The 22,183-nt window shown below is 50.5% G+C and overlaps 1 protein-coding gene across 5 annotated transcripts in view; it reads right to left on the reverse strand.

Moving 5' to 3' along the window:
* Nucleotides 1–3,000: 3,000 nt before the first annotated feature.
* Nucleotides 3,001–22,183, reverse strand: part of TRAPPC10 (trafficking protein particle complex subunit 10) — an 87,560-nt gene continuing 68,377 nt past the window's right edge. For 3 of the 5 annotated variants that reach the window (XM_023238657.2, XM_045036525.1, XM_045036524.1), the window contains 8 exons: nucleotides 21,983–22,141; nucleotides 20,942–21,171; nucleotides 13,642–13,742; nucleotides 12,166–12,292; nucleotides 11,121–11,291; nucleotides 7,908–8,085; nucleotides 4,749–4,943; nucleotides 3,001–4,407 (listed from right to left, as the gene is read on the reverse strand). In XM_023238657.2, coding sequence (XP_023094425.2) covers nucleotides 4,169–4,407; nucleotides 4,749–4,943; nucleotides 7,908–8,085; nucleotides 11,121–11,291; nucleotides 12,166–12,292; nucleotides 13,642–13,742; nucleotides 20,942–21,171; nucleotides 21,983–22,141 — 1,400 coding nt within the window. In that variant the 3' untranslated portion in view covers nucleotides 3,001–4,168. The remainder of the gene's footprint in view (nucleotides 4,408–4,748; nucleotides 4,944–7,907; nucleotides 8,086–11,120; nucleotides 11,292–12,165; nucleotides 12,293–13,641; nucleotides 13,743–20,941; nucleotides 21,172–21,982; nucleotides 22,142–22,183) is intronic. The other 2 variants (XM_023238658.2, XR_002735754.2) reach the window with 2 other exon arrangements.

Raw genomic sequence — 22,183 nt, forward strand, 5'->3', positions numbered from 1 at the left:
ACTTAGCCCTGCCCACAGGCCACGCCCCCTTCTCCCTGAGGCAGTGTCCCGGCCCGCAGGTCCCGCCCCCACCCCTCCCCGAGGCGGAGTCTCAGCCTCCGACTCCTCCCCGAGGCGGAGACCTAGCTCTCAAGCCCGCCCCCGCTCCTCCCCGAGGCGGAGCCCGCGAGCCACGTCCCCACCCCAGGCGGAGTCCTATCCCGCAGGCCCCGCCTCCGCTCCTTCCAGAGGCTGAGCCCCGCCCATGCCCCTTTCCCGTGGTGGAGTCCCCGCCCGCAGGCCCGCCCCCGCTTCCTTCCTGAGGCGGAGCCTCAGCCCGCAGGCCCGCCCCCTCTCCTCCACCAGGCGGAGCCGGAGCCCTTGAACCACGCCCCTACCCCCAGGCAGAGTCCTATCCCGCAGGCCCCGCCTTCGCTCCTTCCCGAGGTTGAGCCCCGCCCAGGCCTCCTCCCCGAGGCGGAGTCCCAGCCCGTGGGCCCCGCCCCCGCCCCGGCCGAGTCCTCCGCAGGCCCCGCCCCCACCGCACCCCGAGGCGGGGCTTGAGACTGCCGGCCCCGCCCCCCGCGCCCGGAGCCGCGCACCTGCGGGTACCAAGCAGGACTGGGGCTCTGTCCTTCTCAGGTCCCGCTTGCGCCGCTGCCCAGAAGGTTCACGTCCTGAGTGGGTGAGGCGCTCTGACCCCACGCTTAATTATTTAAGCTCTGCATTATGAATGGGGGGACCAAAAACAAGGAGACTGAGTAAACTAAAGAAATCGTATCAGCGATGCTACCAAACGTCACAAAGGCAATTAACTTCATTGGCAGACAGAGCTACAAAAACAAAAAGCAAAAAACAAAAAAACAAAAAACCCCACAACCCCAAGCCCTTAACACTCAAATGTCTTTGTTCCTGTAGGCTGTTGTTCCTGTAGGGTAATGAATTATGAACCAATCCCTCGTGCTCCCCACAAAGCAAATAATCTATGCTTCGAGTCAGGAAGAAGGATTAGGGAGAGAAAACCAGAAAATTCTTTAACTTCACACACTCAACTCTCATGCTCCTCACCAAAAGAATGAAGTTCAAAACAGCAAAGTTTCTTCTTAAAATCTGTATTTTCAGAATTATAATGCTTACATTTTAAACAGTCTTAATACAATGGTTTTAGTCTAACAATATATTACAGAATAATGTGAAAAATGACTCTCGTAGTAAACCATGAAAATGGAATTAATACCTGCAGTGTCAAAGTCACCAACTTGTCACTTTTTCCAGTCACAGAATCCCAGCAAATTGTATTAAGGATACTTTTGGGTCTTACGGCCTGACGTATATGATGAATAAATTTAGAGAAAGGGGGCACTTTCATGAAAAATCAAATTCCAAAATCACGTAGGGTTTATATTAAAGATCACAGTTGACTGCAGAACATTTAGATCAGTGTAGTTTGTTCTTTAAAAAGTAGTATCCTTTTCATTCAATGCACACTTCTGGAGTGTTTCTTTCATTTCATTTTGTAACTCACTCTTCTTTTAAACACTAAAGAAAAACTGGACAGTAGCCTGTGTGTATTTTCTCTACTAACTATGGGATATCAACCAAGACTCCCTTATATAAGAATCCAACCCACGACCGGCTGTGCTGACAATGGACCGTAGGTGATAGTCATTTTCAGATTAAATACAATTTCCACATTAGATCAGAAGTTATAACTTTTCCAATCATAGGAAACCCCATGAAATTCACCAAAATTATAACTTATTTCCTTTTCCACTTGCTAGTATTTACATGTTCCACAGATATTTGTAAAACAGCTGCACATTCTGCTTTTTAGCTGCACATTCCATATCTGGCTTCACAATTATTTAACAGCTGCTACATCTTTACTAACAAAACCAGCCTGTCGCAAACACATGACCCTTCTTTTATTGTAAACACAACGAAAATCGAATTACTGTCTTCAAGAAAAAAAAAAGACGAAGGTATAGGTAACATTTTTCTTTTGGGTAAAACGAAACAAAATAAAAACAGAGGCACCCTTGTAACTTAGGTTGCAAAAGATCTCTCAGGTGATTGGGGGGAAAAAAAACGAACCTCCAATAAATTTTATTTCATATAAATTGAGGACAGTAAGAAGCCACCATGAACATTTTGGATTTCCCCTTCCTTTTCTCCCTCTCTATATATTACGTAATTAGAGAATTTCATCCTGGGACTGGAACCTAGACACACACACACACACACACACACACACACACACACACACACACACAATCAAACAGAAATAAGGTAACCGTCGAATCACACGTCCCCTTCCGGAGTGTAGAGGGAAAGCCGCGTTAGGCACGGTGGCTCCGAGACTGACCACGTGAGGTGTTTCGGGCGGAATCACATCTCAAATGTCTCTTCATCCACAGGGCTTGGCAGATCCGTAGGGCAATCATCAATTTTTACAACAAAACAAACATTTTAGAAACCCTAAACTATCATTAGACTCCGAAGCTCTAATTTGCCTAGCTGACCAAGCGTATTAGTTTTAAAGTGCACCTAAGGAAGATTAATTTCTGAAAAGTTTAATGAAACTCACAAATATTGATCTTCTTTACGTATCTCCAATTTCTGTAAACGAAAAAGACACAGGGTGGGGTGCGGGGGAATCACACCACCTTATTTTCTGAGTGATTTGAGAGATAACACAGAAGCGTGGGAACAAGGACTCTGATCTGCCCCTTCACCGCCGCAGCCCCAAGTCCCCGCCACCCCCTCAACGCCAGCCTCCTCCAGCCTCTCTCTGGCAGGTGACAAGCAGGCCCCTTTCCTCTCCAGCTGGGCGTGAGGCCGTGCCCTCTGGGCCTGACCGCACCCCCTTTCTGCATCAGCGTGCCGGGCTCCGTTCTGACCACGCTTTCCCGGGGAAGTAAGAGTTCTCTATCTCTTATGTACAAAAATACATTGCTTTGGAGAGCTGGAAAAGGTTTCATACAGCCAACACTTATTTACAAGCTGTGACTCTCACACCAGTAAAAACAAACACACATTTATTTTGTCCTTGATTTTTGGTGCAACTTCTACATAAACATTACATCAGTTAGTCTGTACTTTTAAAAATAATAAATCAACCATATGTACAATTAAATTTACAACCGAGAGCAAATTAATCCATTGGTACGGTTACGACTGCAATTTTAGTGGACCGGCAGAGAATATTCCAAGACTTCCGTCATTCCCACAACCAGACTAGAAGCACACTGACAGGGCCCCGCCAATCTCCACTGAAATGGAGCCTCTTAACCTCTAGGACTTAAGGTGCGGAAGAAAGTATCGATTACACAGCGACAATGACACGGAAAGACTTTTAAGGTGAGAAGAAAACAATGTACCAACCCCCAATGTAATGATAATTAAAATAAATACATATTTAATTCCAAGTGCATATGATAATTCAATCAATATCATGGGGAAAAGGGGTTCCAGAAACGTTTATTCCTAAACTATTTCAGTACCAGTGGTCCCTTAGGCCCTGGTCTAGTCTCCCCAAAGTACCTTAAAATGGCTCCAGCTAACGGAGGCTCCAGACCCTCCCAGTGTGACGTCCCAAGGCACAGAAGGGGCTCAGTTCCCTCCCCCCTCTAGCACTCAGCCTCGCTGACCCGCTCTCAAAGGGTGTTATTCTCGAGAAGCACAACTCATCTGGGTAAAGGATGGTGTTTTATCCCTCAGGAGCCTTACAAATCCAATCGGTCCAGAAAGAGGGCAGCCGTGTGCCCAGAAAGGCATACACGTGTCACTACTAAGACGGCGAGGGTGGCCGTGTGTCCCCCTGGAAGGCCCACGGACTCCATAAGGAGCCGGCAGACCGGGAGGCTGCCGGGTGAGAGAGCAGGGCACAGACCTTCCAGGGGCAGGGAGAGGGCTGGCGGGGGTGGGGTCCAGGCAAACCCCAGAGGCGCCGGCACAAGGACAGGGAGGAAAAAAGAAATAACGGGGAACCTTACACCACGGACAACACGGAAATGACGCTGTCACTCGGCCGACCGGCTGCGCGCTGACATTATCTGACGCCTCCACGGCCAGGCAGAATCACCGCGAGTCCGGTTAGCGCTAGGATGGGACGATGGGGGAAGAGGAGGCGGGACCCCTTCAAGCGCACTCACGAACGGCCCGGGGCGCGCGAGGACCCGAGGCACGGTCATGTGACGCTGACTTCGAGGACGTGGTCGTCTTTGCTGGGGATGACCAACACCTGCGTGCCCACGCTGGCGTTGAAGACCTGGCCGGGAGGCAGCGCCTGCAGCCGGGGCATGGGCAAACCCCTGTGCTCGCCGCCGGAGGCCAGGTGCGCGCTGCCCCTGCACCGGCCGCCGCCGCCGTCCGGCTGCTCGTCCACGTGCTTGTCCACCGACAGCCCGTCGCTCTCTATCCAGCTATCTGCAAAACGCACAGGAAGTGAGGCGCGGGCCCGCGACGGGGACCTGCTACCTGCCCCGGGGAGCCGCAAGCCACCCAAGCTGACCTTCCGAGCGACAGAACGTTAAACGAGGCCACCCCTAAGGGGATCCGGCGCGCGGGCCCTCAGAGGACCCAGCCCCGGAGCAGGCGCCTACAACCCGTAACCCCGAGCGGGTTTTCGGTTAGACGCCACCGGCACCGAGCACACGCGACTGGTCAGGAAGCGCGGGCCCTGCGAGCGGAGCCCCCCTCCCCCCTCCCCGCACGGAGCCGTCTCTCGCTCCCACGGCGGCGAGCGCACCCCATCTCTGAGTCCTTACCAGCGTCCAGCTGTGAGGAGTGCGCGGAGTGGTGGGGGAGGTATTTGAAGAGCCTGACGTCGGGAAGGGGCAGGTAACCCGCAAAGAGGGGCATCACCTCCATGTGGACGCGGTGAGTGGCCCGGGCGGCCACAGGCATGGAGATGACGCCAGAACTTTTCCCACACACCGCCCAGTTGCTACTGTTGTCGACCACTGAAACACAGACGAGAGCACTGGTTTGGCCCCGGCAAGAGCATTCGGTTTTCACACCCAAAGAAGAGGCGTCAATAGTCCCACGCTCCAGAGCGCAAAATCCCAAACTGGACACAGTCTGTATTTTAATGTCTCCTAACAGCTTCTGAACATAAAACACATCGGTTTAATAACGAAAATACGTGTTAGACGCATAGGGAAAATCACTTTTTTCTCCTCAAGTTAAGAAATGAACAGCAGCAATTCAATTTCACTTGAAAACTTCGTGTGTGATGTTTCAAGACGGTGGCCGCCCTGGCTGTTCAACCTGGAACGCGGGCAGGGCAGGACGCTGGCGCGTCTGGTAAGCGGCGGCATAAGACTAGGGGTCCCGATCCCAACTCCGCCGCTCAGACAAGCCTCTCGATGGGACGGAAAGAGACGTATGGAGAGCACCTCCACCAGCGCCTCAGAGAGCCTTCGCACAGGGCAGTCATTGGCACCTTCTACAACACAAACGTGAGGTCACTCGGCACGATGTGAATCCCCAACTGGGAAGGCACTCAAAAGCAAAAAGGAGAGGAGCCTTGTCCTCAAGAAGTGGATGACCCTGCAGAGAGGTTACGGCGTCCCCTCTGTAGGGGACGCAAAGCAGGAGCCAAGGGGCTTCAAGGACTGGAAGCTTCACGAGCAGCAAAGAAGGGGCAGCAGAGGGCAGGCTGCCTACAGACGGGGAGGAGGAGCCTCTGGGGACAGGTGGTACCAAAGGACACGCAGAGGCCGAAGCCGCATGTGGGAGGGACACGCTGGAGCGGTTCTGTGTGTGGTCCCCAGGGCAGCACGGGGCCAACGCTGCCTTCACACTCCCGCCTTCCCCCCACCCCCCGTGTGGCCCTGCGCGCTGGGCGGGCAGGACCGCGGGTCCCAGCGTGAACCGAGGCCCCACAGGCGGGAGAGTCGAGGCGGTGGGCTCCCCAACACCACACATCTGGGGATAAAAACTGCCAGTTTTCCTTAAGCAGGTCCTTCCTGAAGCAGTCAAGTTAGTTTTATTAAATGCAACCCTTAAGTAAACATCTTTTTAACTTTAACTCAGAAATGGTTACGGACTCACAAGAAGTTGCAAAGCATTAGAGGGAGGTCCTGTGTGCTCCTCACCCTGGGCCCCCCGAGGCACCGTCTCCGGTAGCTCAGCACGTGGACCCGGGCGCAGCACGGGTCACAGACGACCGAGCTCACCGCGGACGGCATTGGCGGTGCCGTTCAGTCTGGGGAATTCGGCAGATGTGGTCTCGGGAACGAGTGGCGGGAGCCCGTCACTTCCAAGGTGCCAATGATACAATCTCAAACTCTGATCAAAGTTGGGCTTTTGGAAAGCTTGGCTTTGCCACTGGGATCCAGGCAGTGTCCCAGGACTCAGACCACCCTAATGAGCTCAGAGGGAGCTGGAAACGGGTGCGAACGTGTCATACGGTAGAACAGAAGGTGACAGCACATGCAGGTCCGCGTGCATCAGGAGGCCCGTTTCCCAAGTGACCAAGCCATGGTGTCACAAAATGCTGCCTGGGTAGAAGAGCCTTTCAAACCACAAGCCAGGGACGCCCGGGTGGCTCAGTCGGTTAAGCACGTGACTCTTGATTTCGGCTCAGGTCATGATCGCAGGGTTGTGACACAGAGTCCCGTGCTGGGCTCTGCCCTGCGCGTGGAGCCTGCTTGGGACTGACTCCCTCCCTCCCTCCCCCTCCTTCTCCCTCTGCCTCTCCCCACCCGCCCCCGCACCATGCACTCTCACTCTCTTTCCCTCTCAAAAAAAAAAAAAAAAGAAAGAAAGAAAGAAAGAAAGAAAGAAAGAAAGAAAGAAAGAAGAAAGAGTCAAACCACAAGCCAGATCAAAGGATTTAAAGAAACTGAGTACGAAAAGTTCATTCACATGATTTCAGATTCCACCCTGTAACTGGCCTCTAAAAGCCCAGCGCTTGTCACGTTTTGGTGTAGTATCACAGAAGGTTGTTTAAAATACTGCCCTGTACCAACTACAGATCTACGCGGGCCTGGGGTCCCATCACGCACTCCAGCCAGCACCATGGGTCACCGCAGACCGAGTGCGGCAGAAAGGAAGGCTCAGCTGCCTTCCGTGGAACCAGGAATCAGATTTGAAAGAACTCAAATCAAGGTCATACGTCTATTTTCTTTTCTCTCCTTTTTTTTTTCCAGTTTATTTATTTTGAGAGTAAGAGAGCATGAGATGGGGAGGGGCAGAGAGAGAGGGAGAGAGTCCCAAGCTGGCTCTGCACTGTCAGCAAAGAAGCTGAGCTGAAGTCAGACGCTTAACCCACAGTCACTCAGGCGCCCCTTCTCACTCTTTTGTCTTGTTTTGGAAAACAGCTATCTTTCAAGCATGAGTTCGTGTAATGTTATTTTTTAAGTAGCTAAAGAAAGAAATATTTGGCTCCTCAACCACTTTTTAGAGCCTAAGAGGTCCCGACACTCCACGCCGACGGCCCTGGCGGAGGCAGAGCGGGGCTTCGGGGGGGAGTCAGCGAGCAGAGGGGCCCAGGCGGGGGTCAGCGTCAGGTGGGGGACGGAGCGGGGGATTCCAGGAGGCCAGAGGGGAAAGGACAGGGGCAGGGACTCCAGGGCGCATGGGCCGCTGAGCGCCAGAGTTCCGGCCTCGCTTCCACGGCCACGGGAAGGCCCCGAGCCCCAGGCAGAGAGGGACGGCAGCTCTAGGGGCCCCCCTGTTGTCAGCACTGAGCCCAACGGCTGCTTAAAAATACCTGTAGGAAGAATGACTCCCCAGAACCAAGTCCAACATCCTGCCAGCCTAGGAACCTGCTATACAACGCAACATTCAAATGAGCTTTTTTGATTCTAGAACATTCTCTCTTCAGACAAAGAACACTATACTCTGAGAAAGGGAGGGCACCATCACTTCAAGCACTGGATTAGCACAACAGCCAGGGGAAAAGATGCCTCCAGACCTACCTTCATACATAAGCTTGGTGGAAAAATACTCGTCGGATTCTGTCAGTGCCTCATCCTTATCCACCTCCAAGAGGTCGGAGAGCCGCGTGATGGACACCTCCAAGGAGCAGAGCGAGCCCGTCCTACAGTGCTCCGTTCCCGAAGGGGGCAGGATCTCAGCTCTCACGTTATATAACGTCTGGGCAAGAAAGAGACAGACAAGCACAGATGCAGAAACAACCTGGAGAAACGCTATTCTGGGCCACGGGGGTGCTGCCCACAGACGTGCCAGAGCGCTGAGGGAAGGGGCCGGCTCAGCCCTTCGCGGAGGCGGCCAGCAGAGCTGCTGCGCACGGCCCCTAAACAATCGCCCTGGAGGGACGGCGTGCCTGGCAAGTCCCCACCTCAGGCACCTCAGTCTCTCTCTTTTTTTGGGGGGTGGGGGGTGGGGGGTGTTTATTTTTGAAAGAGGGTAAGCAGGGGAGGGGCAGAGAGAGGGGGACGGGAAGACAGAGGATCCATCCAGAGCGCCTGGGTGGCTCAATGGGTTGAGCGTCCGACTTCGGCTCAGGTCACGATCTCACGGTTCGTGGGTCTGAGCCCCGCATCAGGCTCTGTGCTGACAGCTCGGAGCCCGGAGCCCGCTTCGGATTCTGTGTCTCCCTCTCTCTCTGCCTTTCCCCACTCGTGCTCTGTCTCTCTCTCTTTCTCGAAAATAAATAAACATTAAAGAAAAATTTTTTTAATGGGCAGAGGACACGAACAGACATCTTTCCAAAGGAAAAAAATGCAAGCGGCCAAGAAGTGCATGAGAGACGTTTGGCATCATTCACCGTCAGGGAAGCGTGGCAACAGGGCCAGGGCGAGATGCCACCTCACGGCCCCGGGGCCGGCTAGAAGCAAGGAGACACCAAAACAAGTGTCGGTGTGAATGTGCAGACCCGGAGCTCACACGCTGCTGGGGGGTACTCAACGGTGTCCCTTCGAAAACCAGCACGGCAACTTCGCAAAACCGTAAACAGAGTTGCCACAGGACCGGGCAACCCCACCCGGTTATCTGCCCACCAGGGCTGAACTCGCAAACACTCGCACGGGGACTCTCACGGCATTACTGTTCGGAACAGCCCCCGCCACGTGTGTCCCCTCCACGGCAGACACAACCCAGACGGCCAGCCACCGACCACTGGGAAAGGAAACGTGGTCTATGCACACGGCGGAATACTCTTCCTCCACTGAAGTCTGATCTAAGCAACACAATGTGTGAACCCTGGGAACAGTCCGCCAAGGCAAAGAGGCCAGTCACAGAAACAGCCGTGTGACACGCTCCCGTGTGTAGGAAGTGTTTGGAACAGGCAGATCTGCAGGTTGCCTAGGGCTGGGGTAGTAGGTTTCTTTCCAGAAAGATCAAAGTGTTCTAAAATGAAGGGGCGCCCGGGGCGGAGTAGGGGGCCTCAGTCGGTTGAAAGTCTCGCTCTTGATCTCAGGTCATGATCTCAGTTCGTGAGATCAAGCCCCACGTCGGGCTCTGTGTGGACAGCGCGGGGCCTGCTTGAAATTCCCTCTCTCTCTGCCCCTTCCCACCTCGTGCTCGCTCTCTCCCTCTCAAAATAAAGAAACACTTAAAAAATATTTAAAAGACAAAATAAATAAAGCAAAATGTTTAAAGTGTCCTAAACTGAGAGCCTGGGGGCCCCTGGGTGGCTCGGTCAGTTGGGTGTCCGACTGGATTTTGGCTCAGGTCAGACCCCAGGGTTGTGAGATCGAGCTCCACATTGGGATCCATGCTGAGTGTGGAAGCCTGCTTGATTCTCTCTCTCTGCCCCTCCCCTGCTCACATTCTTGTTCTCTCTCAAACATTTAAAAAACAAAAATAAAATGAGACCATGATGATGGCTGCATAACTCTGTCAATATGCCGACTGTGCTGAACCGTCTACTTCGAATGGGTGAAATTCATGGTGTATAGACTGTCTATCTCAATCTCAAAACAGCTTTCCTTAAAAAAAAGTAGCGTCTTTATTTCTGGGCCTCACAGAATGTGTTTTCTTTTTTAAATTTTATTTTAACGTTTATTTCTTATTGAGAGACAGAGAAGGACAGAGTGCAAGCCGGGGAGGGGCAGAGAGAGAGGGAGACACGGAATCGGAAGCAGGCTCCAGGCTCCGAGCCGTCAGCACACAGCCCAACGCAGGGCTCGAACTCACGGACCGCGAGATCACGACCTGAGCCGAAGTCGGTAGCGCCCAACCGAGCCACCCAGGCGCCCCAGAGAATGCGTTTTCAAAGAGCGATCCACCAGAAACGTCTCTGTGCTCTCCACGTGGAGAGGAAGCAGCAAAGCCAGAAGCGACAGCGTGACCGCGGGCGAGTTACCTCGTGGTAGTAAGCAGGCCAGACACAGTCACGGCCTCTGCACCACGGGAGTGGTCGTGGCGCTGGTGTTAAAACACCAAAAAGGCTCCTGCTTGTGCCACGAAAAGACGAATCATGCTGGTGACTATACCGGAATCTAAGTCTGATAAAGACAGTGAAATAAAACAGTCTTTTGGCTGAAAGGGGTTACCGAAAAACCCGCTCAGAGCAAGAGCCACACACACAAACACACCTCAAAGAGCCTGACAACTTTAGCAGTAGAGAAGGGAAGGAAACAGCACAAAATCGTGTATTTGCGTTTTGATTTCCCTGACACAACATCCAGCGTCTCACCAAAGAAACGAACACACAGCCGCGTGTCCTCATCTAGCTCAAGGCTACACTCAGCTCCACGCTTCATGCGCAGGTTATGGGAACGTCTTCGCAATACTCGTGAAGTCAGTTTCTACATATTGTCAGCTTTTCTTTTAAAAAATCAGAGATGTGCCTTATAAAGTAACCCCCCCGAGCGGCAGCCAGGATCAGGATGAAAGGACTCTAAGAAATAGTTCCAGGACATTCTGAATGTGGGCGAGGGAAAAGGGAGCAGAGATCAGGAGCCTTGGGTCTTTATAAACACCCATCTGAAGGCCATCGGCAGGCCTGCGCCAGGGCCACACATGTCACCCGAAAAGGACCCGCGGGTCTAAAATAAACCAGCCAACGACTGAGCTACTCCAAGTGTTAACTATTTTCCTTGATCTGTTGCCTCATTACTCTGAAAGACTTTTTTCCATCCGATCTTCTCTTAATTAAAAGGAGTATGATGCCACCTTCCATTTTCCCACCCCACACTCCCACCAAAAAATAATGCGATACATACGAAAAAATTTTCCACTTGAAATTCGTAAGTGTACGGCTTTAAGGGGATGGAGAGCCGTCCTCCCGAAGCCGGGGAGGATCCAACGGAGAACCGGCAGCGCAGAGAAGGGGGAGGCTCTCGCGTCCACTTCAGCTCCCACACAAAGAACACTGACTGCTTGCTGCGGATGTGCTGCAGAAAGAGTCACTGTCATTGCGCACACGGGCGCAGCGGACACCGCACCCCAAGCCGCGCTCCGAGCCCGCCGCCGGGACCCGCCTCCTGGTGCTCCCGCCCGTGCCCCACGGTCCTCCTGCCCTTCTCCGCTGGAAGACTGCACCAAGTCAGTTAAAGGTTTTAATCTTCTCTGACTCCGTAAGCTTCATGGCACAGGGGACCATAAAAGTGCTTCAAGAACGTTTATCAGTACACGGTGCCTCGTACGTTTCCAAACTGGGAAATGCCATCAACCGATGGCAAAGGTCGCCTTTACGTTCAGGCCAATGACTTTAGACTTAACATCAGCCTGAATGAAGCACCAGCACCGCCTGTGAGCACAGGGACGAACTGGGCCAGCGTCTGAAATGGGTCAGCTCTTAGCTGGGGGAAGTCCTTCAAAAATGCTCCAGATCACACATCCTGAGAAACCCTTCGAACGTCTGCGACGGCAAGGTCTGCGCTCAGCCGGGCAGCGCGAACGCGGGTGGGACGCCTTACAAAGCTACACGGACACGAGAGGTCTTCCTCGGGCACGGACAGGTGTTCCCAGAAAGCTGTGCACACAGCAGGGCAAGCTTAAGGCTGAACCCCTCTCAGGACGCAGAGAGCACCGTCCCCAATCCGCCCCATGCCGCCCAGCCCGCAGGAGGCACAGCACGCACGTCACGGCAACGACGCGGCCGTTTCGGGGCAGACGCGCTTATCGCCGGGACGTCACTCTCGGGGCTGCCAGGCTCGCTCTACAGGCAAGACTATGTCGTCATCAAAACCTGCTGGAACCACCGTCGCACCCTGGCCCCCGCCGTTTCCTGCCGGGGGTGGACGCTCCACCCCAGAGAGCCGTTACCTGCGGGGACTTCGCGTTCAGCGGCACCAGCCGTAGGTCGGCGTTACTGTCAGGATCCACGAGGTGACCGTCCGACAGCTCAAAGTCAAGTTCCGACAAATTCTGGACACAAACTTGAATGTACTTCCTGAAGCAGAAAAAGAAAGAATATGATTTTGAAACTTAAGAACTTCGGGAAACGTACTCTGGTTTCTTGAGAAGATCTTCCTGGGGAAGTGAAGTAGGAACCACTTGGCACGTGTGTTTCCACCTTCGATTTTACGGGGGAAAGTGTCCCCACCAAGACCCAGTCTCCCCAAGCAAGCTCCTTCTGAGGAAAACCGGACCAAAGAACGTTCTGTTTCTGACCCAGTGCCGTTACACGGCTGTCACTGGATTTCTGCACACGCAGCAGCTTGCGGGGAGTTAGGCTGGAGAGAGTGACGGTCCCGGAGAAACGAAGCGCGGGGTCCACGTCGACCCCTGATGCACACGACGACAAGTCTGAATAAAGCGACCCAGGCTCTGCTCGGAAGCACTGGTGTCGCCATTAACATCTATGGTTCCCTCCCCGTAACGTGAAGGAAACGCAAGCAAGCCGCTAGCAGAGCGTCCGCTCTAAACACAGTTCCGACACCGTTGTTCCCAAATGATGCAAAGGTCATCCGAGGTCATCAACGGATGAAAACAAAAGGCATTTTGTGACGGGAGGCCAGACTCAGCCCTGAGCCCAGGGAGCAGTGCGCACGTCACCACTTATGGTGGGACAGCGGGAAACGGTCTCCTGGCGGGGACACACGGCACAGGGCTCCGCCTCCAAGCACTCGCGTCCAATGGCCGAATTAGAGTCGAATCCAGCTTCTAGAGCAGAAGCGCTTCTCCCCTGGAGGCGGTTTTGCCCCTGCAGGGGACGTGGTGCTACACCTCAAGACACTTCTGGTGGCCACAGTGGGGGTGGGGAGGATGGGGAGGGCCACGGGCATAAAACGGGAGCGGCGGGGGTGTGCAGAACCCCCGCGGCCCCCCCAAACAAGGAGCTACCAGACCCGAGCGTCAGTAGTGCTGGGGCTGAAATCCTGGCTCAGACGGAACTAAGAGCTGCCTTTGGAAACAGTTACACAAACCCACAAGATTCTGACCAGTCAAGTTCAGAATGGTGGACCTTCTAGAGGAGAAAGGACCCAAGTTTGTCAATGGGTCGCTGGCTTGAGAAACAGGAGAGAAGAAAGTCTCTAATAATCAAATGGGGGCCTTGGTTTGGATCCCACTGCCCACATCCTAACCGCACAAAGGCATTTCTGAGACAGCTGGGGAAATGTGAATCCGGACCGGCTGTTACAGAGCAGCAGGAAATCCCTGTGAATCTCAACACGTGGAAAGCGGCGTCACAGTTACGTAAGAAAACATGCTCAGCGTCCCTGAGGCCGAGCTCTGCACAGCCAGGGGCTCCGTGGAGGAGGGCGTGGGGCAAGAGCAAGGCCCGGGGGCCACCTTTACCGTGTCCCGGCGGACAGAAGAGAGTGTGTGGTCCTGAAGGGCACGCTGAAGGTCAGGGCGATGACGGTGGAGTAGATGGACCACGGGCAGTCAATGGACACCTGAGGAGAGACGGAGGGACACGCGTTCAGACCACTCGACGACCACAGCCACCGCCACACCATCCATCCAAATCAGCGGTGGCTGCCAATCTCTTAGACATTCGATGGCCTTGCCATTTCTTATTTAGAAAGCAAACCTCCATTAATCCCGTGCACGAACAAAGGAGAAACATAAAACTACGTACACAGACGAGAAAAATAAACACGGAAGCGGCCAAATGTGCGGGAGTCACCAGAACGGTCTCCAAAGCTCCAGAGCTGATGCCGTGGCAAGGAACACCAGCGCCACCTCGCTCTTCCCACAGCAAGGTGGCCGGGACGCCAAAGGCGGTTTTTAACGTGCGGGAGGTTATAACAAAGCGTTCTGTCAAGTCGACATGATCAATCACTAATACAAAATGAATTATCCAAATAATCCACACGCCAACGACTACGTAACAGAGAAGCAAGCACTTTGGGGGCGCGGTGTGGACCCAGCTGATAACTCCGCTAAGGGCACGAGCCTTGCTTCAAGCTTCCTTTTACTTCCCCCTGGAACAAATGACACAGAGCACAGACGCATGTTCATCCAGCCCTGGTTTCGTGCTCACATTGAAGTAAGTATCAACTTCACTTCCTGAACTCTGTTACCAGATAAGGGAAGAAAATTTCAAGGAATGAAAATTAAAACATTATCCCTGAGGTGCCGACCAGTCTCGTGTTCTAAGCCTCATCTCTCTGCGATGACTGTGTGTGTTAGCCTGTTATCCTACTGGTTTAACGCATGTTTTTTTTTTTTTAATTATTCAACTTATTTCAACTAAAAAAACACACAAAAAACAAAAAAACCCAGTTCACCCATTTCTCCTATGCCTCATCTCTCACCCCTGCCTCTGGCATCCACCGGTCTGCTCTATCTATGAGCTTGGTTTTAGTTGTTTTTAGATTCCATATAGAAGAGAGATCGTGTGGTATTTGTCTTTCTCTGTCTTATTTCAGTGAGCGTAATGTCCTCAAGGTCCATGGCAAGATTGCAAATGGCAAGATTTCCTTCTTTTTTATGGTGAGTAATATTCCACGGTGCATCTACACAATGTTTTCTCTATCCATTCATTCATCCATCGCTGGACACTTAGGGCTGTTGCAAATAAAGCTGCGGTGAACACGGGGGTGCAGATACCTTTTCAAGTAACTGTTTTCATTCTCTTTGGATAAATGCCCGGAAGTAGAATTGCTAGATTGTAGGGTAGTTCTATTTTTAATGTTTATTTTTGAGAGAAAGAGAGAGAGAAAGAGAGAGACAGGGGGTGAGCAGGGGACGAGCAGACAGAGAGGGACACAGAATCCGAAGCAGGTTCCAGGTTCTGCACTGTCAGCACAGACCCCGATGCAGGGCTCGAACCCACAAACCATGAGATCATGACCTGAGCTAAGTCGGACACTCAACCGACTGAGCCCCCCAGGCGCCCCTATTCTTAATGTTTTGAGGCACGTCATACTGTTCTCCAGAGCACCGCCCCAGTCGGCATCCCCACCAACAGCGCACGAGGGCTCCGTCTCTGCACATCCCATCAGCCTGACTAGTAATGTTGAGCATCTGTGTGTCTTCTCTGGAAAAATGTCTATTCAGATCTTCTGCCCATTTTTATCAGGTTGTGGGGGCTTTTGCTAGAGTTGTAGGAGTCCTTGATATATTTTGGGTATTACCACCTTATCAGATATACGATTTGAAAATATTTTCTCCCGTTCAGTAGGTTGTCTTTTGACTCTGTGGATGGTTTCCTTTGCTGTGTAAAAGCTTTTTTATTTGATGTGGTCCCACTTGTTAATTTTTGCTTTTGGTGTCAGATCCATAAAATCACTGCCAAGACCAATGTCAAGGAGCTCACCACCTATTTTCTCCTAGGATTTTATGGCTTTAGGTCTTACATTCTAGCTTTTAATCCATTTTGAGTTATTTTTTTGTGCATACGACAGGGGTCCGGCTTCATTATTTTGCATGTAGCTGCCCAGTTTTTCCAGCACCATTTATTTGAAGACACTGTCTTTTCTCCATTACACATTCCTGGCTCCTTTGTCATAAATAAACTGATCATATATGCGTGCATTTATTTCTGCACTCTATATTCTGTTCCACTGATCTGTGTATGTGCTTTTATGCCAACACCATAATGTTTTGATTACTATAGCTTTGTAATATAGTTTGAAGTCAGGGAGCATGGTGCCCACAGCTTTATTCTTTCTCAAGAAAGTGGTGGGTATTTGGGGTTTTTTGTGGTTTCATACATTTTACGATTCTCTGTTCTATTTCTGCGAAAAATGCCATCGGAGTTTCAGTAGGGATTACACTCAATCTGTATATTGCTTTGGGTAGTTACGGGCATTTTAACAGTATTAAATCTTCCAATCCAAGAGCACAGGTTATCTTTCCATGTATTTGTATCTTTTTCAATTTCTTTCATCAAAGTTTTGTAGTTTTCTTACTTTTTTTTTAAAATTTCACTTATTTGATTGATTTTTTAAATTTACATCCAAGTTAGTCAGCATACAGTGCAATAACGATTTCAGGAGTAGAATCCAGTGATTGGTCCCCTACGCACAACACCCAGTGCTCACCGCAACAAGTGTCCTCCTTAGTGCCCCTTGCCTATTTGGCCCATCCCCCCTCCCACAACCCCTCCAGCCACCCTCATTTTGCTCTCTGGATTTTAGACTCTCTTATGTTTTGTACCCCTCCCTATTTTTATATTATTTTTATGTTTTTAGATTCTCTTATGTTCATCTGTTTTGTAGTTTTCAGTATGTGGGTTTGTCACCTCCCTGGTTAAATTTATTCCTAGGTATTTTCTTCTTTTAGATTCAATTGTAAATAGAATTGTTTTCTTTCTCTTTCCAATAGCTCATCATTAGTATAGAGAACCACAACAGATGTCTGCATACTCATTTTGTATCCTGCACCTTTACTGAATTTAAGTTTTTTGATGAAGCCTTTAGAGCTTTATACACACACACACACACACACACACACACACACACACGCAATATGCCATCTGCAAATAGTGACATTTTACTTCTTTCCCTCCGATTTGGATGCCTTTTATTTCTTTTTTCTTGCCTAACTGCTCTGGCAAAGACTTCCAGTACCACGTGGAATAAAAGTGACAAGAGCAGGCATCCTTGTCTCACTCCTGATCTTAAAAGAAAGGCTTTCAGCGTCCAGCACATTATTAGTGTGGGCTTGTCATACGTGGACTTTATTACGTTGTGGTATGTTCCCTCTATCTCCACTTTGTTGAGAGTTTCTACCATAAATGGATGTCGAATTTTGCCAAATGCCTTTCCTGTGTCTCTTTTCAGCCTTCACTTCGCTACTGTTACCATGGTGTATCACACGGACGGATTTGTGGCTGGTGAACCATCCTTGCATCCCTGAAATAAAGCCCTTTTGATCATGTGTATGATCCTTTTAGTGTATTGCTAAACATGGCTTGCTAATATTCTGTTGAGGACTTTTGCACATAGGCGCATCAGAGATTTCTTTTCTTGTGGCATCCTTTTCTGGTTTCGGTACCAGGTCAGTGCTGGCCTCGTAGAATGAGTTTGGAAGAGATCCCCCCTCTTCTGTTTTCTCGAAGAGTTTAAGAACTGTAGTAAGAACGTACTAAGAACTAATACATCTTCTTTGAACATTCTGTAGACTTCACCAGTGAAACCTTCTGGCCGGACTTTCATTTGTTGGGAGGTTCTGATTATTGATTCAGTCTCCTAACTAGTAATCATTCTGTTCAGATTTTGTTTCATCATGGTTCACTCTTGGTAGGTGGTATGTTCCTAGGAATCTATCCCTTTCTTCTAGGTTGCCCGATTTGTCGGCATACGATTGTCCATAACAGTCTCTTGTGATCCTTTGTATTTCTGTGGTGTCAGCTGTAACATCTCCTTGATTTCTGATTTGAGTCCTCTCTCTTTTTATCTTGGTGAGTCTAGCTAAAAGTTTGTCGATTGTATCGTTTCACAGAACCAGCTCCCAGTTTCACTGATCATTCCTATTGCCTTTTTAGTCTGCTTCATTTCTTTCTGCTCTGACGTTTGTTATTTCTTTCCTTCTACTAAGTCTGGGCTTTGTTCCTCTTTTTCTAGTTCCTTCAGGTGTAAAGTTGTGTTACTTGAGACTTCCGGCTTCTTGAGGTGGGCATTTATCCCTACAAATGTCCCTGTTAGACCTGTCTTTGCCACATCTGGTCAATTTGGGTATGTCCCATCTCCATTTTCATTTGTCGCAAAGCATGTTTTGATTTCTCTTTTGAGTTCTTGTTTGACCTAGGGGTTGTTCAGTAACCTGTTGTTTAATCCCCGCATATCTGTGAATATTCCAGTTTTCTTCATGTAATTAATTTCTAGTTTCATACTGTTGGGGTCAGAAAAGATGCATGACGTGATTTCAATCCTCTTAAATTTGTTAAGACTTGTTCTGTGGCCTAATATACAATCTATCCTGGAGAATGTTCCATGTGCACTTGAGAAGAATGTGTATTCTGCTGCCTGTGGACAGAATGTTCTGTAAACATCTGTTAAGTCCATCTGGTCCAATGTGTCACTTAAGGCCAATGTCTCCTTACTGATTTTGTCTGGATCATCTATCCATTGATATAAATGGGACATTAAAATTCCCTACTATCATTGTACTGCTGTCCATTTCTCCCTGTAGGTCTGTTAACATTTGCTTTACATACTTAGCTGCTCCCGTGTTGTGCACACAAACATTTACAAGTGTTGTATCTTCTTGTTGGATGGACCCCACTAAGTAACACTCTCCCCCTTGTCTCTTATTATAGTCTTTGTTTTAAAGTCTATTTTGTCTGAGAGAAGTCTAGCTGTTGTAGATTTTTGGTTTCTTTATTTGGTTTCACTTTAGTCTGTGTGTGTCCCTGTATCTGAAGTGAGGCTCTTGTAAGCAGAATATCCACGGGTCTTGCGTTTTTCACCCATTCAGCCGCTCTGTGTCTTTTGACTGGACACGGAGTGAGTTTGTTTAAAGTAATTACTGACAGGCACATGCCTGTTGCCATTTCTGTCATTTTCTGACTGTTTCTGTAGTTTCTCTCTGTTCCTTTCTTCTTTTCTCTTTGTGGTTTGATGACTTTGGTGGTATGCTTATGTTCCTTTTCTTTATTTTTTGTGCATTTGCTACAGGTTTTTGCTTTGTGGTTACCACGTGGCTTACATATGACAACTTGTATCTGTAACGATCTATTTTCAGTTAATACTGAAGTTTGATCCCATTCTAAAGCTCAACACTTTTACTCTTCCTCGCCCCCACATTTGATACTTTTGAGTCATGCTTTATATCTTTTTATCTGTGTGTTCCTTAATGAGTTATTATAATGGTAGTTATTTTTACTACTTACTTTTTTTTAACCTTCATGCTAACTTTGTGATTAACCCAGTACTTTTACTATATACTTACCTTTCCAGTGAGATTTATTCTTGCACACGTGTTCTCGTGAACACCCTTTCTTTTCAGCTTAAAGAATTCCCTGTAACAAGGCCGGGTGAGTGGTGATGAACCCCTTTAGCTTTTGTTTCTCTGGAGAGCCCTTTACCTCTCCTTCACTTCTGAGTCGTAACTTTGCCGGGGAGAGCATTCTTGGTGGGAGATTTTCCTTTCCGTGCTTTGACTGTATCGCGCCTCTGCCTCTGGCCCGAAAAGTTTCTGCCGAAAAGTCTGCCGACAGACTTAGCATCACGTACGTGTGCATAACAAGTGGTTTTCATCTTGCTGCTTTTAAGGTTCTCTCCTGGCTTTTACTTTTTGGTAGGTAATTATAAGGTGTCTGGGTGTGGGTCTCTCTGGGTTCTTCTCCCTTGAAACTCTCTGGGCTTCTTGGATCTAGATGCCTGTTTCCTTCCCCAGATTAGGGAAGTTTTCAGCCATTACTTCTTCAAGGAGGTTTCTGACCCTTTCTCTCTCCTCCTCTGGAAGCCCCATGATGCAAATGTGAGTCTACTTGATGTCTTATGAGCTCCTAACTGTCTTCACTTTTTGTCATTCTTTTTGCTGCTCTCATTGACTGAGTTCCACTGACCGCGAGTGGCTGATCCTTTCTTCTGCTTCATCTGGTCTGTATTTCAGTTCAGCCGTTCTGTTGTTCACTCTGCGATTTCTCTTTGGTACGTTCTTGTGTTTCCCATCTCTTTGTTGGGGTTTGGTGTCCATCGGTTTTTCTCCTGTTTGGTGAGCGTCTTCGTGACCATCACTTTGAACTCCTTATCAGTAAACTGTCTCCGTTTCACTGAGATGCTTTTTCCTGAGGTTTTATCGTGTTCTTTCCTGGGAACATATTCCTGTTTGTCCATTTCGCTGGACTCTCCGAGTCGGTCCCTGTACCAACTGGGAACACCCGCCTCTCCCAGTCTGGAAGGAGCGGCCTCGTGTAGGAGATGAACCTCGTCATTCAGTCCCGTCCCAGCTTTCGGTTGTCACTCAAACCTTCGTGCTGTCCCAGCACCTGCTGTGTCTTTGATACCTCCCGCAGTGGAGGGTGTGCCAAGACTTGTCATCGTCCCAGAGCGGAGGGTCTCAGCACGCAGATTCAGGGTGACTGGAAGCCAGGCCCACCGGCAGCAGCTTTTTAAGGTGTGCAAATACGTACAGTCCTGTGGGGCCATTAAAAACCCTCAGAAGTGACATCCGTGTTGCAAGACACGGACATGCCCGAATGAGCACAACGGCAGCTACGCAGTCCTTGAGCTGAAGGACCGTGGATGTGGACCTAGGCCATGGATCTCTCAGATAACGGTCAATCGACATCAACATCAAAGCGTACAACGATGGCGCTTCCTCCTGGCTAAGTGTGATGGGGCGTTTCAGTGGACAGAAATGGAAGCACACCAAGACACGGAACTCAGCCTAGCCTCTTCGTCAAGACAAATGGACGACAGACCCAAACTTCCCTCCCCTAAGCAAACATTCTCTCTGACGATAAACCGTCCTGCCCTCTTGAGTTGGTGCAGGAAACTCAGAGCCTGTTCGTCTCTGTCCTTGCACGACGTGCCCCTTATCTAAGAAGGGGTGATTCGAAGCTACACACGCTAAATCCAACGAGAGGCCGTGACATCAGGAAAGGGCAACCTGCCACTTCAACAGAAGCCCCTCGTTCGCGCGAGTGCGGCAGGCAGAGGCCGCCTTCCCGAGCTGAGCGATTCCGGCCCCTCCTTACTTTGTGGTCTGTGGTAGCCATGCACTGGCCGGCTTTCTGTGTGTCCTTATGCTTCCTGTGGGACTCTGTCATCCCCAGCACGCTGCTCTCTCCTCCAGTTACTGGAGCTGAAGGTAAAGAGAGAACTTCCAGTTCAAATTCAATCATGTGGTACGCAGGAGCAGCGGGCAGACCGATGCTTGTGACCTTGTCAGACGACTGAACCCGGAGCAATGCATCAGAAGCCTTTTCTAGGAAAGACAGAAAGAGTCACTTCTAACACATTCCCTCCGCTGTTCCTTTCTCTACTAGTAGGTGATAGGCTCAGCAGTGAAGGTCCAGCCCAACTCCTGCTGCTGCTACGTGTGCAGAAGAGTGTACTAGAAAGGATTACGGTGGGAGGGCAGAGGCAGGAAAATCGGGAACAAACCCTCTAAGACAGTAATACCGTCTGGAGGCTGGCTGGCCGTGGGCCAGAGAACGGTCGCTGTGCTAAGTCTGAAAGCAGAAAAGGGACACTTCCCACAGGGCCCACCCATGGCCTACTACTGTGTGTTCCCTGCATCACGTGCTCCCGCTCCGTCCCACCACCAGACCAACGCCTGCCCAGAAGGGGACCAGTGTCCTCTCTCCACACCTCCTGCCTGGGGACCGGGGGACATGGGACTTTTTTAGGGCTTCTGCCCAGTGCCTAAAAAGGCTGATTTGCTTTTGCTGTTTGGTGATGGGGGTGGGGGTGGGGGTGGGGAGGTAGGAGGAGACTGGAGGCTGACAGGGCATCATCTTGGAGCAGGGACCCAGGCCATGATGCTGCATTACAAGTCCTTAGCAAGCTCAGCACCGCCTGGCCACCAAACATATGCACGGCTCTCAGTCCATCCTCCCCCCAAATATAATGTCCCATCCAGCGACAGGGTCCTAGCCCACCTACAGGCAGGCCATTGCCATGAGAGAGCTGCAGGGAGAAGTGGTCCTCAGACACCGCCTGAGCGCGGCCTGGACGACAGGCGCCTTACAGCTCACACGGTAGGGTCCGCCTTCACCAGGTGACTGCCGCCTCACCTCTCGTGTTGGAGTAGATCACTGCTCTGTTCTCTGCGTGACACAGGATGAGCATGGCTTCCGCGTTGCTGAGCTGCAGGCTGTCCCCGTTTTTTACTGTATAATGGCCAGTGGTGACAGTGAACTTTACCTTCTGAGGGATACCAGCCAGAAGGCTATCTAAAGGGAAAAAGACAGCGATCAGTATCACGATCAGTGGAC

Source organism: Felis catus, chromosome C2 (assembly GCF_018350175.1).
Source record: "Felis catus isolate Fca126 chromosome C2, F.catus_Fca126_mat1.0, whole genome shotgun sequence".
NCBI lineage: Eukaryota > Metazoa > Chordata > Mammalia > Carnivora > Felidae > Felis > Felis catus.